The sequence below is a fragment of the Ictalurus punctatus genome, chromosome 25, assembly GCF_001660625.3.
Source record: "Ictalurus punctatus breed USDA103 chromosome 25, Coco_2.0, whole genome shotgun sequence".
NCBI lineage: Eukaryota > Metazoa > Chordata > Actinopteri > Siluriformes > Ictaluridae > Ictalurus > Ictalurus punctatus.
Genome location: NC_030440.2, coordinates 10898714 through 10917659, shown reverse-complemented (window position 1 = coordinate 10917659; position 18946 = coordinate 10898714). Strand labels below are relative to the sequence as shown.

The following is an 18946-nucleotide window of genomic DNA, read 5'->3' as shown; positions in this document are numbered from 1 at the left end:
ACTCTCAGCGCACTCGGCTGTGGAACGCGCTGACGGTAACATCCGCCTCCAGGTGAGGTCAAACGCAGCGGAACAGGGAAGAGCATTGTTGACAGGTGGACGGAGGAAAAAAAAAAAAAAAAAAAACCAAACAAAAAAATATATATATAAATATATGTATATGTTAGACGTGCGACGGTGGGAGAGATGGATTTGAACAAAACGGTGTTATGTGAGAGCCTGATTATTTGGGTAAGTTTAAATTCGGTGTCATTTATTACTCCTGATCCCGCGAGCGTCCTCCGGTTCTAGGGTTATTTATGTAGCCTTACATCAGTGACCATGGCACTACCTGTCGCAGGTAGTCGGATGTCGTGGACCGTGTTTATTGCAGTAAATGTAGCAAATATGATAACACAGTTATAGTTTAATGAAGACATTGACATACACGATACACTACTGCTGTATGGTTTACTGTACAACCATATTTATATTATAGCTCATGTTGTATGGACAGATAGCTAGCCAAACTGCTAAGTGTTGCAGGTGTAAACAGCATGCACTCCAAAATATGTCCAAAAGTATGTGGACACCTGACGTTCATATCCAAATGTGGTTCTTTTCAAACTGTTGCCACAAAGCACACAGTTGAATGGAATATAATTGTATAGAATGTCTTTATATGCTGTAGCGTTACAGTTTCCCTTCACTAGAACCAAGAGGCCCAAACCTCTTCCAGCACAAGAATGTGTTCAAAGTGAGCTCCATGAAGACATGGGGTGGAAGATCTCAGGAGCCTTGACCTCAAACCCACTGAGAACACTTTTTTTTTTTGGATGAACATGAACACTGACCGTTACTCCTCACCCAACATCAGTGGCTGAACAAACACAAATCCCCACAGCCACGCTCCAAAATCTAGTGGGAAGCCTTCCCAGAAGAATGGAGGTTATTATAACAGTAAAGTGGGAATAAATCCGGATTGGGATATTCAACAAGAACATATCGGTGTGATGATCGAGTGTCCACAAACCTTTGGCTGTAAAATTAGTGCGTTCTTTTTTGTTATTGCAATGATGATGTAAAAATAACAAGTTAGCAACTTGTCGATAAATTGTCCTTTATCAAATTAAATTGGTCCCTGCTGAAAAAACAACAACAATAACAACAAGAAATTCCATTACAAACCATCAGCTAACCATTAAAATTATTATCATTACCATTATTAGTTCTTAATGGTTACTAGTAGACATATCATACCAGCAATAGAAAGCAACAGATTACCAGATTACACAGGGACCATTACAGTTTCCATTACAACCAATACAACTGAGGGTTTCTATCTATGGCATTTTCGCAGACGTGTTTGTTATCGCCGAATTGAACACAAAATCAAGCAAACGGTGCAATTTTTCCGAATTACCGCAGACTTAGGCCAAGACACACTGTGTGACGTCATCACAACGCTCATTCAGTGAAAGCCCTCTTCATTTCACGTGCGTCGAACGTGAGTACGGCTAAAAGGTCTCATTTACCAACAAACATCGTTGCGAAAACGCCGTGCAAAACAGTTTCGCCAATTCAAGTATTTCTGCAAAAGTAATTCAAGTTTTCTGCAAAAAAGCACAAAAAATTGCTCAGATTGCATCGCAAGTTTTGAAAAAAGCCACAGCAAAATCGAGCATTTTTGGCCGCAACGATCACAAAAAGAAACTCTGCGAAATCCTGTACGGACTGTTCTGTTGGGGTTTTTTCAGCAGGGGTGTACAATGCCGTTTCCATAACTCAAGGTAAAAAATATGGTTTTACACACAGTGGTTATGCATAGTTGTTTCTTTTGTTTATCTGGATATCACTATATTATTTTAAATTTATTTGACCCACTTAAATGGAAACGTGTGTGCAGTGACCTACGCGTGCTTTTGTAAGAAATACATTTGGTTTCAATAGGAAAGTGGTTTATTCTGTAGGGATGGGCAATATGGACTTAAAACTATATCCTGATATAGGTTTTTGGTATTTATTCCAATAACGATATCAGTGACTATATTAATATAGTACCATGCACTGCTGTTTTTAGCTACAAGTGACCCCTGCATGCAGTCTTGAGAGCCTCAGAAACACAAACACCGATCTAAAAATTAAACTGACTTTCTGTAACCGAACCAGTTCCAGATTGCAGAGGTAGCTCCTCGTTTAGCGATAAACTCCTTCTCAGCTTCATGTCCGCCTTCCGCCGTACGTGTTTTCACTCTGCATGTGAGTTGCGAACGGGTCGCATGCCGTCTCTACCGGTATATTGCAAACGATAAGATATCACCCATCCCTACTATACTTTTCACTATTAACACGAGTTGTATATTAAATGTCACAGAGAAGATGCACACCATTCTCTGGGATCCTGTGTTGCAAATATGTGTGGCTGTATTGGCTATAATGATATATAATATATATAATCTAAACAACAAACAAAAACCTTTACCTTGGTGCATACAGTTTGTTTAAATATGTGCAGTTTGGTACAAATGCATCGATTCACAGCTCCAGTTGTGAAATTTTGTGGGAATGCTATCTTGTTGATGTTGATCTATAGGTAGAACCATGTGCAGGGCTTATATTAAGTACTACAGATCAGTGGGTTTTGTTGAATGTGTGTTATAACTCAGCACTGACACAGTAGAGCACAGGCTGTACTACAGCAGTATTCAATCTATGCATTCTTTTACTTACACAAACCCTTTACAACAGCCTATACAATGTTTCTACTCTTCACACTGCCACAAGCTTAACTTTCTTATTACATTCAACATTCTCATTTGTTGTGAAGACGTGTGTGTGTGTGTGTGTGTGTGTTTGTGTGTGTATGTGTGCATTTCTCTCTTGTAATTTTTGGCTTAATGTGAAGCAAACCTTTTTACTTGACTGTAGCAGGCTGTGAGAGTAGATTCTGCATGCACTATAGGATTTCCTTTCTTAGTGAAAAATAATAAAGTGGTATATTTGGGTTTTTTTTTTTTTTTTTTGGATATGCCTTCAGTTGCGAACCTTTAACACTGCAGCACCATGTACGACAGTGGAGGATCTGACCACAGGTGCTGCCATGGCACAAGCTCTGCATCAGATGTAAGTATTTCACTCCTCTCCATTTATTCATGCCTGACTCACCCATTTTAATTTCAGCATTTCCCTTCCTGAATATTTCACAATGCTCACTGAATTGTGGGTATCCTGCAGGGTTGTATTACTTGAGCATGGATATAGATATGCTCGGTCTAAGAAACGTTTTTATGCCTCTCCCATTAGGTGCTGGAGGCATTATGTTTTGGGGTTGTCCGTGTGTCCGTCTGAGATCCTCGTTAGCGATATATCTCGAGAATGACTGGCTGAATGTTTGTAAGATTTATGTGGAAATTATCATTGTAACCAGCAAATGTACTGATTAGGGTTTGGAATCGATCCGAACAGGATCAAGGTCACAGCAAGGTCATCATGTCTGAAATAGTTAGGGTTAGGGTTAGGGTTAGGGTTAGAGATGTTACTTACATGTTCATGTTCAGGAAGTTGAAGTCTGGCTATGTCAGACTTTGGTTCTTCTCTTGAACCAAGAGATTGCTTAAAGTTTAAGGTTGCTAAATAGACTATATATGGACCCCAGTATAGAATGTGCCTGAACTATATGCTGTACATACAGTGAATATTCATCGAGAAGTCACCAAAAACAGCATATCTATACTGTATGTTAAGGGTATTTGAGGCATACAAGTTGGTAAAAAGAAGGACTAAACTGCTTTCATGACCATATTACTTATGTGTCTCAGATACAGTTCAGTCTTAATAGAAAACAGGCTTGTCTAATATTTACATTGCTTTGCAGTTAAGATAAGATAAGATAAGATAGAAATGATACCTTTTTATTGTTAATGTTCAGGTACAAAGACATGTCATTTGGAGCAAGCCAGTAGATGCATTTAAAGAGTAAGACAGTAGATCTAAAATAAAGGATCGAAATAAAGAAATTGGAGAAAAAAAAGAAGAATTTTTTTTTTTTTTTTTTTAACAGTGCATCTCTATGCCAAGAGTTGAATATGTTCACTTTAACATTAACATTATATCACTCTATTAACCTGTTCTTGTTTAGAGATCCGTCCTGGTTCAATGATAGCTGGCTGATACGTATTAAGGAAGATGTTGGAGATAACCTGAGACTCAAGGTAAACTACTGTACCTTCTGCTGTGTAGTTTATCCACTTTGAGTCCACACCTTTTTGATATAACCATTTGTGCATTTTTTTTTTTTTTTTCATGTTTTCTTTTTTTTTCCCATTTATGTTTTTCTGCAGTTGAACAACCTTAAAAAGATCTTGCAGATGATTGTTGATTACTATAATGAGGTAAGTTTTTAAACTGCTTAAGAACTAATAAAAAATGGAGGATTATAATATTAGTTTTTTTAAAACAGATATATAGTAGATATCTTCTCAGGAACATTTATTGTGTCTACACAGCAGTCCTTTCGTACATAAAGAATTTCCATCCAGATAGCAGCAAGCGTTTTCTTTATTATTATTTTTTAATTAACTATACTCTGCCAAGTTTTTGCTGATACACCACATCTACCTCTCTTTCTCTCTCTATCCGTTTCTATATCCCCCTTGCCTCCTTCAATGTTATTAACCTCCTCCATATATCTCATTTGCTTGTTTTGTTTGTGCATCTTTGTGGTAGGTCCTGAATCAGCAGATGTCAGGCTTCCCCCTGCCTGATGTGGTGCGTGTGGCCGAACTCTCTGACCACGTGGAGCTCGGACGCCTCTTGCAACTCATCCTCGGCTGTGCGGTCAAATGTGAGAGGAAACAAGGTACCTGTTCTACTCACTGGGCTAATCCTATAATCCCATAGTGTATACGATTATGTAATAATCTAGTATGTAGTTCTGTAAATCAGCACTTTATTTAACTGCAACTGATATATTACCCCTGCAGTTGTACTGTATGTGCTTGGCCATGATAGTGATGGTTATAAGCTTTTGACAGTAACTCTGTTTCTCTAGATTATATCCAGATCATAATGACCCTGGAGGAATCTGTGCAGCATGTAGTCATGACAGCCATTCAGGAGGTCAGGCTGGCTTATTTTTTTTTTAGTTTCTATTTTTAATAAGTATTTTTTATAGATGCAGGGCTGGACAAATCATAAATTTATTAACAAGTGAAAGCTCCAAAATACATGCATGCATGCATGCATGCATACCCAGTCCCATATTTTTGCCACCAGTCATTTAATTTCTTAGGCTAAAAAATGGTAGCGGACATAGTTAGCTAGTTAGCCAGTTGCATTAATATGCGCATTAATACAGACTAATAGAAATGTATTCTTGAGGAAGGGATGACTGAGTGTCCATAGCACTTACCTGACCCTGATAAAGTTTACGATGTAGCACATTGTGTTAGTGCCTTTGACAAAAAAGTCACCAAGTAGTTGGCAAAGCTTTTGGCTATGAGCTTCTTCTCCTCACATTGCAAGTAAAAACATCTTAGGCCATATAGCATCTTTATTTTCTCTTGACATGTTTAACTGGGTTCTGACTCCATGGTGTGCTAGGAAAGTTATATAGCAACTTTGTGCTACACTTTTTTTTGCTTGGTTTTCCTCAGTGTTTTCAAACACCACGTTTTCCTCACACTGTGTAGTGCATTATGTTTAAACATGCATACCAAAGGAAGAAATTGTTGCAAAAGTCAATAGGAAGTAGGTTTTTATTTATTTATTAATTTTTTTAATACTTCTCCACCAAGCAACTACAACTAAAGTCAAAATCTGCTTGTCCTGTGTCTAATTGCAATTGATGGTAAATCACGCATATTTTGCAGCTAATGAGCAAAGAGTCCATGGCCCAGTTTGGGACAGAGCCACAGGGGGATGTAGAACAGCAGGTAAAAGATTTGAGTGACTGATTTATATGGTGAAAAATTCTTTGCTTGAAATGTATTTTATAAGATTATGAAATGCTTGTGTTTACTAGCAGCTGAAGAAAGCTCTGCAGGACTTGACCGAGCTGATGGCAGAGAAAGATGAGCTAGCTCAACGCTGCCAAGAGCTCGATATCCAAGTAAGAAATTTGAGTACAGGCACTGCTATGAAGAAATACACATATCATGGCCCTGGCTGTTTTTTTTCTGTTTGTTTGTTTTTTGTTTTTTAATAGAAGAAAAGGTTCTCTAAGCCCCCTAACTTCTTGTAGTATCTGTAAATGTATGTTGGAGAGTATAGAGCCAGTTTTGATCCTTTAGTAATATCGAAAACTCAAATATTCTGCCTATAGTAGGTTCAGCTAAGGTATTAAGTTTTATTTACAGTTTGCTAAGTTCTTGCAGAAGACAAACCCTTGGTGGTGATCCCCAACAGATGTACAGACCATGATGAAATACCTTAACAAAGCCTGATCTTGTTTGTGCCTCCTTTGTCATTTGGAAGCAGACTGACTGTTTTTAAGGCCAGCACTTTTAGAAACAGAATCCATGAGCCATGATGATTTTTAACCCTCTCCTTCATGGATGAGGAAGTTTTGCTGTAGAGTCCTGACGGTGATGGTTGTTTCTCTCTGACGTGAAGCATCTTAAAAACTGAGTGCCTGAAAGATGAAAACACTATAGGTTCATTCATACAATGTTTATATTACTCAGCAGGATGTTACTTGTGGAATATACAGTACATCCAGTAAATACTGTTCTAGCACATCAGGTTTTGTTTGATTAAGTGCTCCTGTAGGTAGCTACTTGGCTAAAGAGTTGCTAAACGAGGCCACATTTGAGGCTTCATCTGTTTAGAAATCAACTTGGTGCACAGTATCACTGTAATCTTGCCTTCGCACACACTGTTGTAAACTGATCCACTGCTGACACTGATTTTTGACAGATTGAGTATAAACGTGTCCTGAGACTGAGGTAAGTCCAAATGCATGGCTCTAGAGCCTAACTAAAGCCTTACTAAAGCCTTGCCCTAACCAACCTAACAACCTAACTCTGGGGAAATACTCACAAAACCTGAGCTGCAGCTGTGTTTTTGCTGTTTTCACAAAAAATAAATCCTGACGTTAAACATTAAGACTCATTCTGTCGTTAACATCAGCTAATCTCCATGCACTTTTTGTCTATTTTTATATTCTACTGACCCTGTTGTGACAAAGTTTATATAATAATTTTACTGCTTTAAAACCTTCTCAGTGGTGTTTTGTATTGATTAATAATTTTCCAAAAGTGAGAGCAGTAAAGATGGAATTCTGCCTTTTTTGAGTATACTTTGCATGGGATGCACCCATTTATCTGAATAATTGTAACACATTCAACTGGGAGATAGGTTAGAATCCATGCTGCAGAAGCGTTTATTCGATAAATCCGAAAACACAAGGCTTGACAGTGGTCAATAAAACAGGCAGGGTTCAGTAACGGGAAAACAGTCCAACAGGCAAACAAAGCAGTAGGATAACCCAAACACGTAAATCCAAAAACACAGGCAAAAGGTCATAACAGGAAGCAATACTTGAATCAACTCGACAAATGTTCGGTAAGACAGGTAAACTGGCAATACTTTGCAGTGAGTCTAACGAAGCACATGGCTTATAAACTTGCACACAGGAAGTGGCTGTGGAAGGAGTGCAGGGGAATCAATATTCAGGAGAAGGCTCCATCAGGTGGTGGGATGAGTGGGTCTCTGATTGTGGCCTTACGATAATACAACATTGCAGTTTTCCACCTTGATTAAGGAACATTATTGCTGTTTAGGTTACAAGTAACACTCATGAATAGGGGTCTTGATAAAGAATACAACAATGACTCCTCATGCCAATAACAGCAATGTCTAATAGCAAGATCCTTTAATGCGCAATTATTTACACAACCCATGTAACCCCTGTAAACAGGTGGCAATTCTGCAGGAAGAGCGGAATAGCCTCCTAGCGGAGAACGATGTACTGACAGATCGAGCCAGTCAGTTGGATTCCCTTGATGATCCCAGCACTCCATCAGGGAAGAAACACAGTCAGCTCCAGCTGCAACTAGAACAATTCCAAGAGGAGAACTTCAGGTACTGGTCAACCATAGAGCCCACCCATACATTAACACCATGTGAGACTGATGAAGCACAACTATACTAGCTTTTCCATCTGAAAATTACAGTTCAGATAACTCATTTTTATATGTTCCAGTTTATATCACACAATTATAGTCAATTATGATTGGTCAGAAAGTGTTGAAGGTGTTGACTCATTTTCAGCTCTGGTAGTTATGCCGGCTGCAAGTCAAATCACACGTTTAGTTGAATGCACTCATCCTAAAATTTAATCATTTTTTATAGTAACAACTTATACATGGACTTGTTTAGCAGATGCTCCATGTAAACAGATTTTTTAAAAACTGTTGATATGCTGAAATTTCTGTGAGGAGATGTTCATTTAATATTTTGAGAAGGAGTCTCCAGTGTCAGTGCTTTGTAACAATAAGAAGCAAAGCTGCGGTTGTATGTTTTTTTTTGTTTGTTTGTTTTTTCTTTCTTTTTTTCTTTCTGACATGAGAAAGTCTTTGCTAAGAGGGCTTTGCTGTTTTCCAAGCTGCATTTTTTTTCTCTCATAACTTGTGAGGCAGCAACACTTTATATCTGTTATACTGTAAGTGTTAACAGGAACTTATTTTGCAGATGGTCCACAACATTAAATGAAACTTTAAACAGATCAAATGTATTTGTAATTCCAATTTAAATAAAGTTAGCATGGCAGATTGCTGAAGAGGAATAAAACACTTCGAGATGCTCAGCTATTGGAAAAGTTGTTTCGCATCAGGGCCCATCATACCACCTTGTTGTTGATAATGTTCTTATCACAGCATGCCTCGCTATGTTTTATTTCTTACTTAATCACAGTTATTGTCCCAGACCATAGAAAAATTATGCAGAATAGCACTTAAATAAGGAATCCTTGTGGAATTTATTACCTGGTCCCACTCAGATCCTAATATATCTCTAAATAAATCAGTTAACTCCTTATATAAAAGACTTCAAATATAATATAAAATTGAGATAAAGTATAAAAATTAAGTATAAAACATAATTATGTCATGGAAAAGTGCGTAATTAGAGTGATTTTAGATATTTTGACCTTTTCTGAGTAGAATAGATCTAAATAAAATAAAGATAAATAAAGAAATTTCTGATGCATTTCTAACGTCATTTGGTCCACTTATACCAGAGATTAACTTTAAAGCCCCCTCCGCCTCCCCTATCATGTGGCACACACACACACACTCATATATATATATATATATATAATGTGTGTGTGTGTGTGTGTGTGTGTGTGTGTGTGTATAATCTGTTTTAGATAGATTTTTTTTTTCTTTTGTGTTTTTGTACTTTTTTTAAATCACTTTTCATAACGTTTATGATTTTTAAAAAATATATTGATTTATGTAAATAAAATATGATTTTTATGAAAAATAAGTTTTATGATTTTTTAAAAACTATATAACGGACAGGTGTGGAACATGAATGATCAAAAAGGTTTCTGAACACTGTAACTACTTTGAACAAGAGAACTTGGCTGCAATAACGTGGACTATTTTACATGTAAAACATGTTGCATTCCATTCGTCTTGCATTGTAAAAACATTCGCATACAAATGATGTAAATTGGGAGGAAGGGCGCGTCTCGTTATCCGTGACATTGTTAAATCTCTGGCTCTCAGCCCTTCACTGATCAGAGCAGACGCAGAGAGAGGTGTGAGTGCAGCAGGAAAGCAAGACCTCACGCTTGCAGGACAGTACTGGCGACATTTGGAAAGTCACTAAGGTTTGTCCAAAAAGTTGCTGGATTTGTCGCTAGGCCCTTTTTTTTTTTTTTTTTTTTTTTTAAAGTCGCTAAAGGGGTCCGAAAAGTCGCTAAGTTGGTAACACTGGTCTGCACTGACAGCGAGATAAAAGGTGGGTAAGCTCTGCCTCTCCCCAGCAAAAAGAAAATACAGAGGGAGGGGGAATGCGGGGTTTTTCATTTATGCACATTCTATTTGAAAAGTAATAAAATGCACCGAGAACACAAATGATGCCCTGTCTGTGTTTATTTCTTGAAAACAATTTGCGCCCCACTTCAGATCTCTCCACGAACCATTGACTTATACCAATTCCTTGATTAGATTTTCAAACTTTAGAGTATTTAAAACATTGTAATTTAAACAGAAATGCTGAAGTATAGTCGGTGTATGTACTGGACAGTACAAGCTGATAATACACGTAAGGTGGTGAAATTGTTTCTGCTTTCTATGTGTCTTTGTATGTGATTGGAAGACTGGAGGCGGCTAAAGATGACTACCGTATTCACTGTGAGGAGCTGGAGAAGCAGCTGGTGGAGCTTCAGCATCGTAATGATGAACTCACCAGCCTGGCCGAGGAGTCTCGCTCACTGAAGGACGAGCTCGACATACTGAGGTGTGTCACTGAGAGACATTTATCTTGGCTGTGTTAATAATTTGGCTGCTTTTGGCAAAATAAATTATTCTAATGCACTCACTGAGAAGTTTATTTTTATTTATTTATTTTTAGCAAAAAATGTGAATTCGTGGGTTTAATGTGTTCAGATCACTTGCTCCAAATACTTTCTGAATTCACAGACAGAAACACAGCTTCTCGTTTGTATTTTGTTTTATACCATGTATTGGTCAGCTGTAGGTAGCCATGTTCTGGGAGAAATATAACCTTACATTTGGAGGGAATGGCATATCCATATTTCATTGAATACACATACAGTATTTCATTGTACTTATAATCCAGCTTAGCATTCTGACATGTGAATGTGTGTGTAGGAGCTGCTCTGACAGGGCAGTGAAGCTTGAAGCCTCTGTGGAGACATACAGGAAGAAGCTGGAGGATCTTGGTGACCTAAGAAGACAGATGAAGGCTCTGGAAGAGAAGAACATGACTTACATGCACAACACTGTCAGTCTCGAGGAGGAGCTGCGCAAGGCCAATGCTGCTCGTGCCCAGCTAGAAACGTACAAGAGACAGGTAACCAGAAGGCTGTAGCTCATCAACAGATATAGTTCTTTTAAGCCTTAATTGCACACAGTTCAGCTGAATTCCAGGTGGTGTCCTGTTTACTATACTACTTAGTATGCAAAGTCATACCATTTGAGAACCTCAGTGGTCCAATAGAACATCATTTCAAATTCAGCCGCAGAAAATTGACTCCCAGTAGTACCTGTGTTTTTGTACATGGAATTGTTTAACTACTGACAGTTTGAATAAACGGGGAAGGGGATGCACTTTCATTCTTTAAGAATGATCCTATGAATGACATGTGTCTTGAAAGACTTAAACTGGATCTTTTTTTTTTTGTCCTTGGATATGTAAATAATAAGGAAAATCCTAACCAGACACTGAAGTTTATTCTGAAAGGCTACAGGTATACACAAACCCAAATGTGCAGTTGGAAATGAACAAGACATTTTCATATATTTAAATCAGGTCCAGGAGCTTCACAGGAAGTTGTCTGAAGAGACTCGCAGAGCTGATAATCTGGCCTTCGAGATGAAAAAGTTTGAAGAAACGCATGAAGCCTTACTGAAGGAGAAAGAGGTATAAATGTGTATAAGTTATAGATTTACAGAATATAGAGCACATACTTTCTGTCTGTATTTGACTGTACTCTGTTTTTATACCAAATCTACCAGAGGATCATCATTGAGCGAGACTCTCTAAGAGAGACCAATGAGGAACTTCGTTGTACACAAGCTCAACAAGACCAGCTTCTGCAAGCAGGTATGTTATTAGAAGTATTTCATAAAGATTGTGTGGCAAAATATCACTAGAAAAGCACTGCATTTTTCCTCATGGAATCATCACTGTTCTCAAAACGTTGTTTATTGGTTGTTTAGATACGGTGAAATGTAACATCTACAATAAATTAAATCTTACCGTCTGCCGTCAACACATTCATATTGGTAGCTGCCGTGACTTTTTTTTTTTATTATTGACACACTCACGAATTCGGAAAGTGGGGGTCAAATAAAAATGTAGAAATTCCAGAGTTGTAATTATGATGTCGTGGTGGTGTACGGCAAGTGTGGTACCTCGTAATTACGGTATTTCCGACAGGACTTGAAGGCAGTGTTAATTCCAGTCCTAGAACCCCAAGTATTCTCTGTTCCCAAACACACCAGATCCAAATGTGGGATTGATTAATGTGGGCTTGATTAATTCAGCATGAGCTGAATCAGGTGTGTTTGGAGCAGGAAAACCTGAACCTCTGAAGGCTGGTGAGTCTTTAGGACTGGTGCTGAGAAACACCTTATAAATCAAAGCACAGAAATTCATTCAGCTTCCTGTTGCCTGGAATTAAGGAATTAAGTTAAACTTGTGTATGTTTTTCAAACTATAGAAATGTATAAGACCGGGAGTCCGAGCCGGGACAACTTGGCAGCTGAGATGTTGCCCATCGAGTACAGGTATTGTGGGGTGTTTTTCATTATGCTGTAGTCATTGGTTTATGATTCATGATGTATGTTCTGCCAGGATTGATAGGTTTGATATCTGCTTTATCTCTGTGTGTGTTTGTGTAAAGGGAGAAGTTCATTCGTTTGCAGCATGAGAATAAGATGCTGCGAGTGCAGCAGGACGACTCCGAGAATGAGCGTATCACTGAGCTCCAGATGCAGCTGGAGGAGGCACAGCGTTCACGCAGTGAGCTAGACACTGAGAACAGGTACCACACTGCAACTCTTATACATCTGACGTCGACTACACTCACATACTTTGCTTTTACTGACATAGTGAAAATTCTAGAAATCCCTGAGTGAGTACACATAGGGTTGCAAATAAGATGCGTTCAACTTCTTGAGTGTTAGTGTTTCAATGTGTGGGGGTTTTTTCTGCAGAATTGTACTATTGAACAGATGGCATGTTCCATTTATTTATTTTATTCATTCTCATAGATACACTCAAGAAATGGAGCATGTTTTTGAGTCAATTAATGTGAAATAATATTCTATCAAAGTGTGTTTGAGTTAGCTAATATTACACAATGTAGTTAACTGTGCTTATTAGGGATTTCACTGAAACATTTCAGGTGAAAATGGGCAAAAGAAATTGCAGTTTTTTGGCTGAAGGACACATTTTCATCCTGAAAGAGAATAAAAGACTAAACAGGCATACACCAAAGCATCAAATGTAACACTTTGCAAATAATTTTAATGCTAATGATCAAACACGGCACAAATGTGTTCAAACATAACGGTCAAGCCCACTGAGGTACGAACTGGAGTGTGCATATACGGGGTTCCATGCTAACCAATAAGTGCAGAGGTTGCAGAAAATAGAATAGAATAGAAGAGTGTTTTCTACTGTAAACATTTCTACTCAAAACTAAAATAGAAGCAGTGCCTGTTGGTTCCTGTAAAACCCTGTATATACACACACTTCAGTTTCTACCTTAGACAAGGTGATTTTTGAAAGGACTATACTGAACATGGACTGTGTAGATTTTCTCAGAAGCTGCTTATATTCACTCAAAGACTCAGACTTATTAGCTAATAGTAAGTTCAAAATACTGTATATTAGCAAGTTAGCTATCATCATGAGCATTGGTTTCCAAGCTCATAGCTTGTTAATGAATGCTCTGTGACACATTTACTTAACTGCCCCGTTTCCAAGACCAATGGGACTGTCACATTGCCTTATGAATGTATGTGATAATTATAATAAATGAGCACAGATGTAGTTATATGGTAAATGTGATTTTAGCTGTAAATATGCTTGGGAATGTGTTCTCATAGGTTGAACAGAGAGCGCATCAGTGAGCTGCAGCAGCAGGTTGAAGATTTGCAGAAAGCCCTACAGACCCAGGGAGCCAAACCTGATGATGTGAGTGTACTGTTATAACACACTGTTTGTATAACTCGCAGTACAGTCTATACTTCATGTCTCTACTTTACGTACACACAGTATGTAATGACAAACTTCTGAATCTTTTTTTTTTTTCTAGTCTAACTTGAAGAGGAAGCTGGATGCTCATATGTAAGTTAGTTATTTGAATTTCATTTTGCACTGCAGTTTGTAGTGTATTATATTAGCATTCAGAAATCACTGCAATTGTCAGGAAGTTTCTGAGGGCTGTGCCAATAAAGGATTCTGAACATCACCACAAGCTGTAACCTTGGTGGACGTGACGGTTGGTATATGATATAAGTCGGGAAGGCTACAATCTAACACAGTATCTATCAATAGCTCAATTCATTGATTGCATAATAAGAATTATGTGGGGCAAACTATCTCTCTCACTCACACACACAGTGTTTTAAAGTCCATAATGCCCTACTGAGTTCATGCTGTGATTAAACAGTCTGCTGTCTGTCCTTTTGTGTAATTTGTCTTGGACTATGTGTGCATAGTGAATCTATTTTTAGTTTCTTCTCCATTTTGGGGGGGTGGGGTGGTGGTAAATAATCCACTTTGTTTGAGTTCATTAAATCTGCGACTGAATTTCACAGGCCCCTTCTCACTACTGATGATGACGTGATGAAATGTGGCTGAACTCTAGGAGGCGTTTCAATCATGGTGCATGAATCTATAGCCTGGGCTAAAAAGAATCTGCCACAGCCTCACTTCTTTATTCCATTCTGTGTATTTTTCATACAACAGTTGGTGGTGCTGTTGTGCATAGTTCCACAAAAGTCTCAAAATAACCCAAAAGAACATTTTAACAGCAAATAACCTGATGGTGATGACAAAAATGAAACCTTATATTGATGTCTTTTTTTATTTTTGAAAACAGAGGGGCTTAGCCCTGCCATTTATACCAGCTGCCCTGTAGGTACGGTTGAGGTTGTAGGTTTACATAAGCCTTGAAGAATCTGCGAAACGTTAATAATTTAAATATGCAGAAGATGCCGGAAAAGCAGAGAATGTGCAGGACCTGGAGGATTTTTCTGAAGAACAGAGGGCAGTTTAACTATAGTTTAACTATCACAAAACATAAAAACATCATGTCGTTGATCCTCCAGGTAAGGACCCACAGTATTAAGAATCGAGCGTATGTAAACTTTTGAACTGGTTCATTTGGTAAATTTAGTTATTATTGTGTCTCATGGACTATATATAAACATCTGGTATGTGAAATAGCATATTCAGGGCAGGATTAAATGAAAAACTAAACACAAACACAATTTTTATGCTCCCGCTTATTTAATTTTTTTTAGTTATTAACATTTTGCAAGGCGTATGTAAACTTGGGACCTAAACTGTAGGTGTTCAACGTCTTCGATGTACGTCATACTACGGACTGAGTTTCTAACCATTCTTACACAAAGACATCAAATTGGCAATCGGTGTAGCTGTGCAAGTTAGTTTCAGGCCACATGTATTGAAATCATGTCAGGAAAGTGAATTGGGTTATTATGTGTGTGAAATGTAAACTTCCTAATGTAAAAAGCATTCACTGAGAGCTCTTATAATGCAGAATCTAACACTGATTCCAACATGGTTTTGTTTCTGCTCGTTCTGTCAGGGTGCAACTAAATGAAGCACAAGATGAGATCATGAAGAAAAAGGAGCTACTGGAGGACCTACAGCCAGATGTGTCTCAAACCTGTGAGCCTGCAGTTAAATCCTGATCTCTGAGATTAACATTGCTCACATTTCAGCTCACACTTTAGTACAGGGAACTATAGTATTAGCACTGTTTTGCTGTTAGTAGGGAAGAAAAGCTGTTGTGATTTATCATTCTAGGAATTGTCACAATTATAATATCAAAGGCAATAATCAGAAGTTATGATTTTTGTGTGGTTGTGATGAATGAACAGGTAGTAATTTAGGACAATAATTAACATGATGATGTCAATTTTACTGGTCCATTGGGTTCATTGTAAAACAATGAGGTCTAGGTGAGACTGAACAAAACAAACCAAGCTAAAGTATGTACAGTATACATATTAAGGCATTTATATATTAAATAGAAATGGCACCGATCCAATACACAGCATATATATCGCTATCAGTCCAGTCCCTGAGGCAGCCAAGCAACCCAAACCATAACATTTCCACCACTGTGCTTCACAGATGGTATGAGGTGCTTCTCCTGAAAAGCTGTCTTTGGACTGCGCCAAATACGTCTGCTTGTACTGTGACCAAACAACTCTATCTTTGATTCGTCTGTCCAGAGCACATTATTCCAAAAGGCCTGGTCTTTGCCTGTATGCTCATTGACAAACTGTAGTCTTGCAAAGGCTTTTTCCTGGCATGCCTCCCATGCAGGTCAAATTTGTGCAATCTCTTTCTGATTGCAGAAGCATGCACTTTGAGACCAACAGCTGCAAGACTTGATAGCAGATCCTGTGATGAAATTTTGGGTTTCTTGGAGACTTTTTTCATCAGATGTTCTGCTCTTGGCTTGAATTTGCTAGGATGGCCAGTTGTTTGAAATCTGCGCCATTTGTAGATTATTTTCCTTAAAGTGGAATGATGTATTTCAGATGATTTGTAGATCTGTTTAAATCCCTTTCCAGACTCATAGGCATCCACAAACTTTTTTCTGAAGGCCTTACAGAACTCTTTAGATCTTGGCATGATGACACCACACACCTCAATAGCAAAGGGAACACAGTTTCAAAGAGGATCAAATGTTTGCTTGTCCAAATATATTTTAAAAAAGCCAACAATTTCCACGACTGGATATTTGGAAAAGAAATTCTGTAAAGGTTTAAAAGATACTTGATTTTATTATATTTATATTTCATACTTTATAATGTAATTGATTAAGCGATTCAGTTGGGGAAAATACGTTTTAAAGTTTAGTCGTTTTTAAAGAGAACAATATCAGACGACTTTCAGTATCGGCAAATACTCAGTGTATATTAAGTAAAGTTTCAGTATTGATATCTGTATCGGAAAACAAAAAGTGGTATCGTACCATCTCTACATTTAACTGCTTGTAATTTTAAGAAAATAATGTTCTAATCTTAAAATTACTGTTTTTGTAGTTTTTAAATTAATCTGTTATTCATATTGAATTAATTGCATAGGCCTAATTACATATTTTAGTCAATTTAAAAACCTAACTCCAGTTGCTCTGAAATAACCTCACAGTACTTGATGTTGATTTGCTTATCCAGCAGCACTGAAGGTGGATGAACTGATGGCTGCTCTGAAGAAGAAGGACGATGACATGCGGGCGATGGAGGACCGATACAAAATGTATCTGGAGAAAGCGCGCAATGTAATTACATACAGCTACATACAAGTGATTACTACTGTGTATATACTCACTCATGTAGAGAAACACAAATTTCTACAGTGTGTTGTTTTTTTTTTTTTTCTTTTCTCTTCATCTTTTTTTATTGTATGACTGCATATGATTGTCCAGTAGTTTCTGACAACATCCAGTTTCCTCCTGTACTCATTTGGCCTGAACACTAAATAACTGTAATTAAGGAAATGAGAAACAAATAGCATCAGCATGCTCATTCAGACCTAGGGAAAATTTAGCATTTCGTTTTTGCTAAGTGGGAGTAAACCTACACGGACAAGGGGAGAACATGCAGAGCGCCACACAGACAGTATCCAGAGCTCAGGATCAAACCTGAAGCTATGAGGCAGCATTGATGTATACTGATGGTGGGTCATTATTCATTTTCCAATGAGAGAACAACACCGTTTAACTGATTCTGCTTAATAGCGTGTGTCTGTGTTTTGTGTATGCCTGTTTGACAGGTGATCCGAGCACTGGACCCAAAATTGAACCCAGCCTCAGCTGAGATCCAGTCCCTGAAGCTCCAGCTGTCAGAGAAGGAGAAGAGAATAATTGCTCTAGAGGTCTAAATCTTGCTTAATTAAAAAAAAAAATCGATTATCGATTCTGAGTAGTCAGAAGGTTTTGATTAATTTTCTATAACAGCACATGATTTCTATAGTAACAACTAATTCACAGGCACCTGTAGGGTAGATGCGTGTCATTATCCATTTCTAATATTAAAACTATTTAAAACGGCTAATTGTAAAAAAGGTGTTTATTTCAAATTTATGGATTGAGTCTCCAGTGACAGCACTTTGTCACAGTCAGAGGTAAAGCTGTTTCTTTAAGTTTTTCACCATGGTAAAGCAGGATTTTTTTTTGTTTTAACTTTAAGAGAAAGTGTGGGAACAGTTCTTTATAGGTACTATAATGTTGGGATGAGGGAAGGAACTATAAATGGATAAAAAAGTATGATTTTAATTAATAAGTAAATAAAGGCAGGATGTTGTCATTGATCATTTCCCTGTAACAGTACACCCTGTCATGTTTTATCCCTTAATTAAAAAAAAAACAACAAAACAAATATTTTCCTCTCTCCCTGTATAACATCTCTTTTGTTCCTTTGTCTTCCACAGAGAGAGTGTGAGCAGGCTAAGCTGAGAGAGTATGAGGAGAAACTGATTGTGACTGCATGGTACAATAAGGTAAAGAGGACCTTTTTCCAGGCTTTAAGTACAAGGTCTATGTAAATATGGAAAATATATTCATATTCTTCAGTAAATGAATGTCTTTCTCTCTAACACACATGCACACTTGCTGCGCAGAGCCTGAATTTTCATAAGCTGGCGATTGAGTCTCGTCTGAGTGGGTGCTCTAACTCGCTGGTGCCGCCTGGCCAGTCCTTCCTGGCCCAGCAACGTCAGGTGACCAACGCACGACGCACCATGTCAATCAACGTGCCTGCCAGCTCCTCCAAGTGATGACTCGACACCACATGACACCTAGTTTTCCCTTTTCTCAAATGCACACTTAAGTGACCTTAAACACCTTGAACTCCTAAATAAAGGGACAACCATGCCATAATGTGAACGTTAGCACTTAGGAGCCTCACACATGTACATACGTGTGTGTGTGTGTATGTATACGTGTGTGTGTGTGTGTGTGTGTGTGTGTGTGTGTATATATATATATATATATATATATATA

The 18946-nt window shown here is 37.9% G+C and overlaps 1 protein-coding gene across 4 annotated transcripts; it reads left to right on the top strand.

Annotated features, from left to right (window-relative positions):
• Positions 1-18946, top strand: hook1 (hook microtubule-tethering protein 1). Of its 4 annotated transcripts, none has more exons than XM_017456357.3 (22): positions 1-231; positions 3017-3102; positions 4118-4190; positions 4320-4370; positions 4705-4837; positions 5030-5097; positions 5850-5912; positions 6005-6088; positions 7898-8061; positions 10306-10446; positions 10821-11022; positions 11482-11592; positions 11688-11775; positions 12395-12461; positions 12578-12718; positions 13788-13875; positions 13997-14028; positions 15518-15600; positions 17124-17224; positions 17719-17820; positions 18376-18444; positions 18565-18946. In XM_017456357.3, the coding sequence occupies exons 1-22, from the start codon at positions 187-189 to the stop codon at positions 18718-18720; spliced, it is 2148 nt and encodes a 715-aa protein (XP_017311846.1). In that variant the 5' UTR covers positions 1-186; the 3' UTR covers positions 18721-18946. The 4 variants fall into 4 exon arrangements, with proteins under 4 accessions (XP_017311846.1, XP_017311844.1, XP_017311845.1 ...); XM_017456355.3 differs by having other exon boundaries at positions 2-231; positions 17121-17224; positions 18565-18945; XM_017456356.3 differs by having other exon boundaries at positions 2-231; positions 6002-6088; positions 18565-18945.

Bases quoted from the DNA above. Each gene is read 5' to 3' on its own strand.
- hook1 (XM_017456354.3), top strand. From the start codon at position 187: ATGGATTTGAACAAAACGGTGTTATGTGAGAGCCTGATTATTTGG. The intron at 11,593-11,687 runs GTATAAATGTGT...CAAATCTACCAG, and splicing joins CCTTACTGAAGGAGAAAGAG to AGGATCATCATTGAGCGAGA. The intron at 13,876-13,996 runs GTGAGTGTACTG...TTTTTTTTCTAG, and splicing joins AGGGAGCCAAACCTGATGAT to TCTAACTTGAAGAGGAAGCT.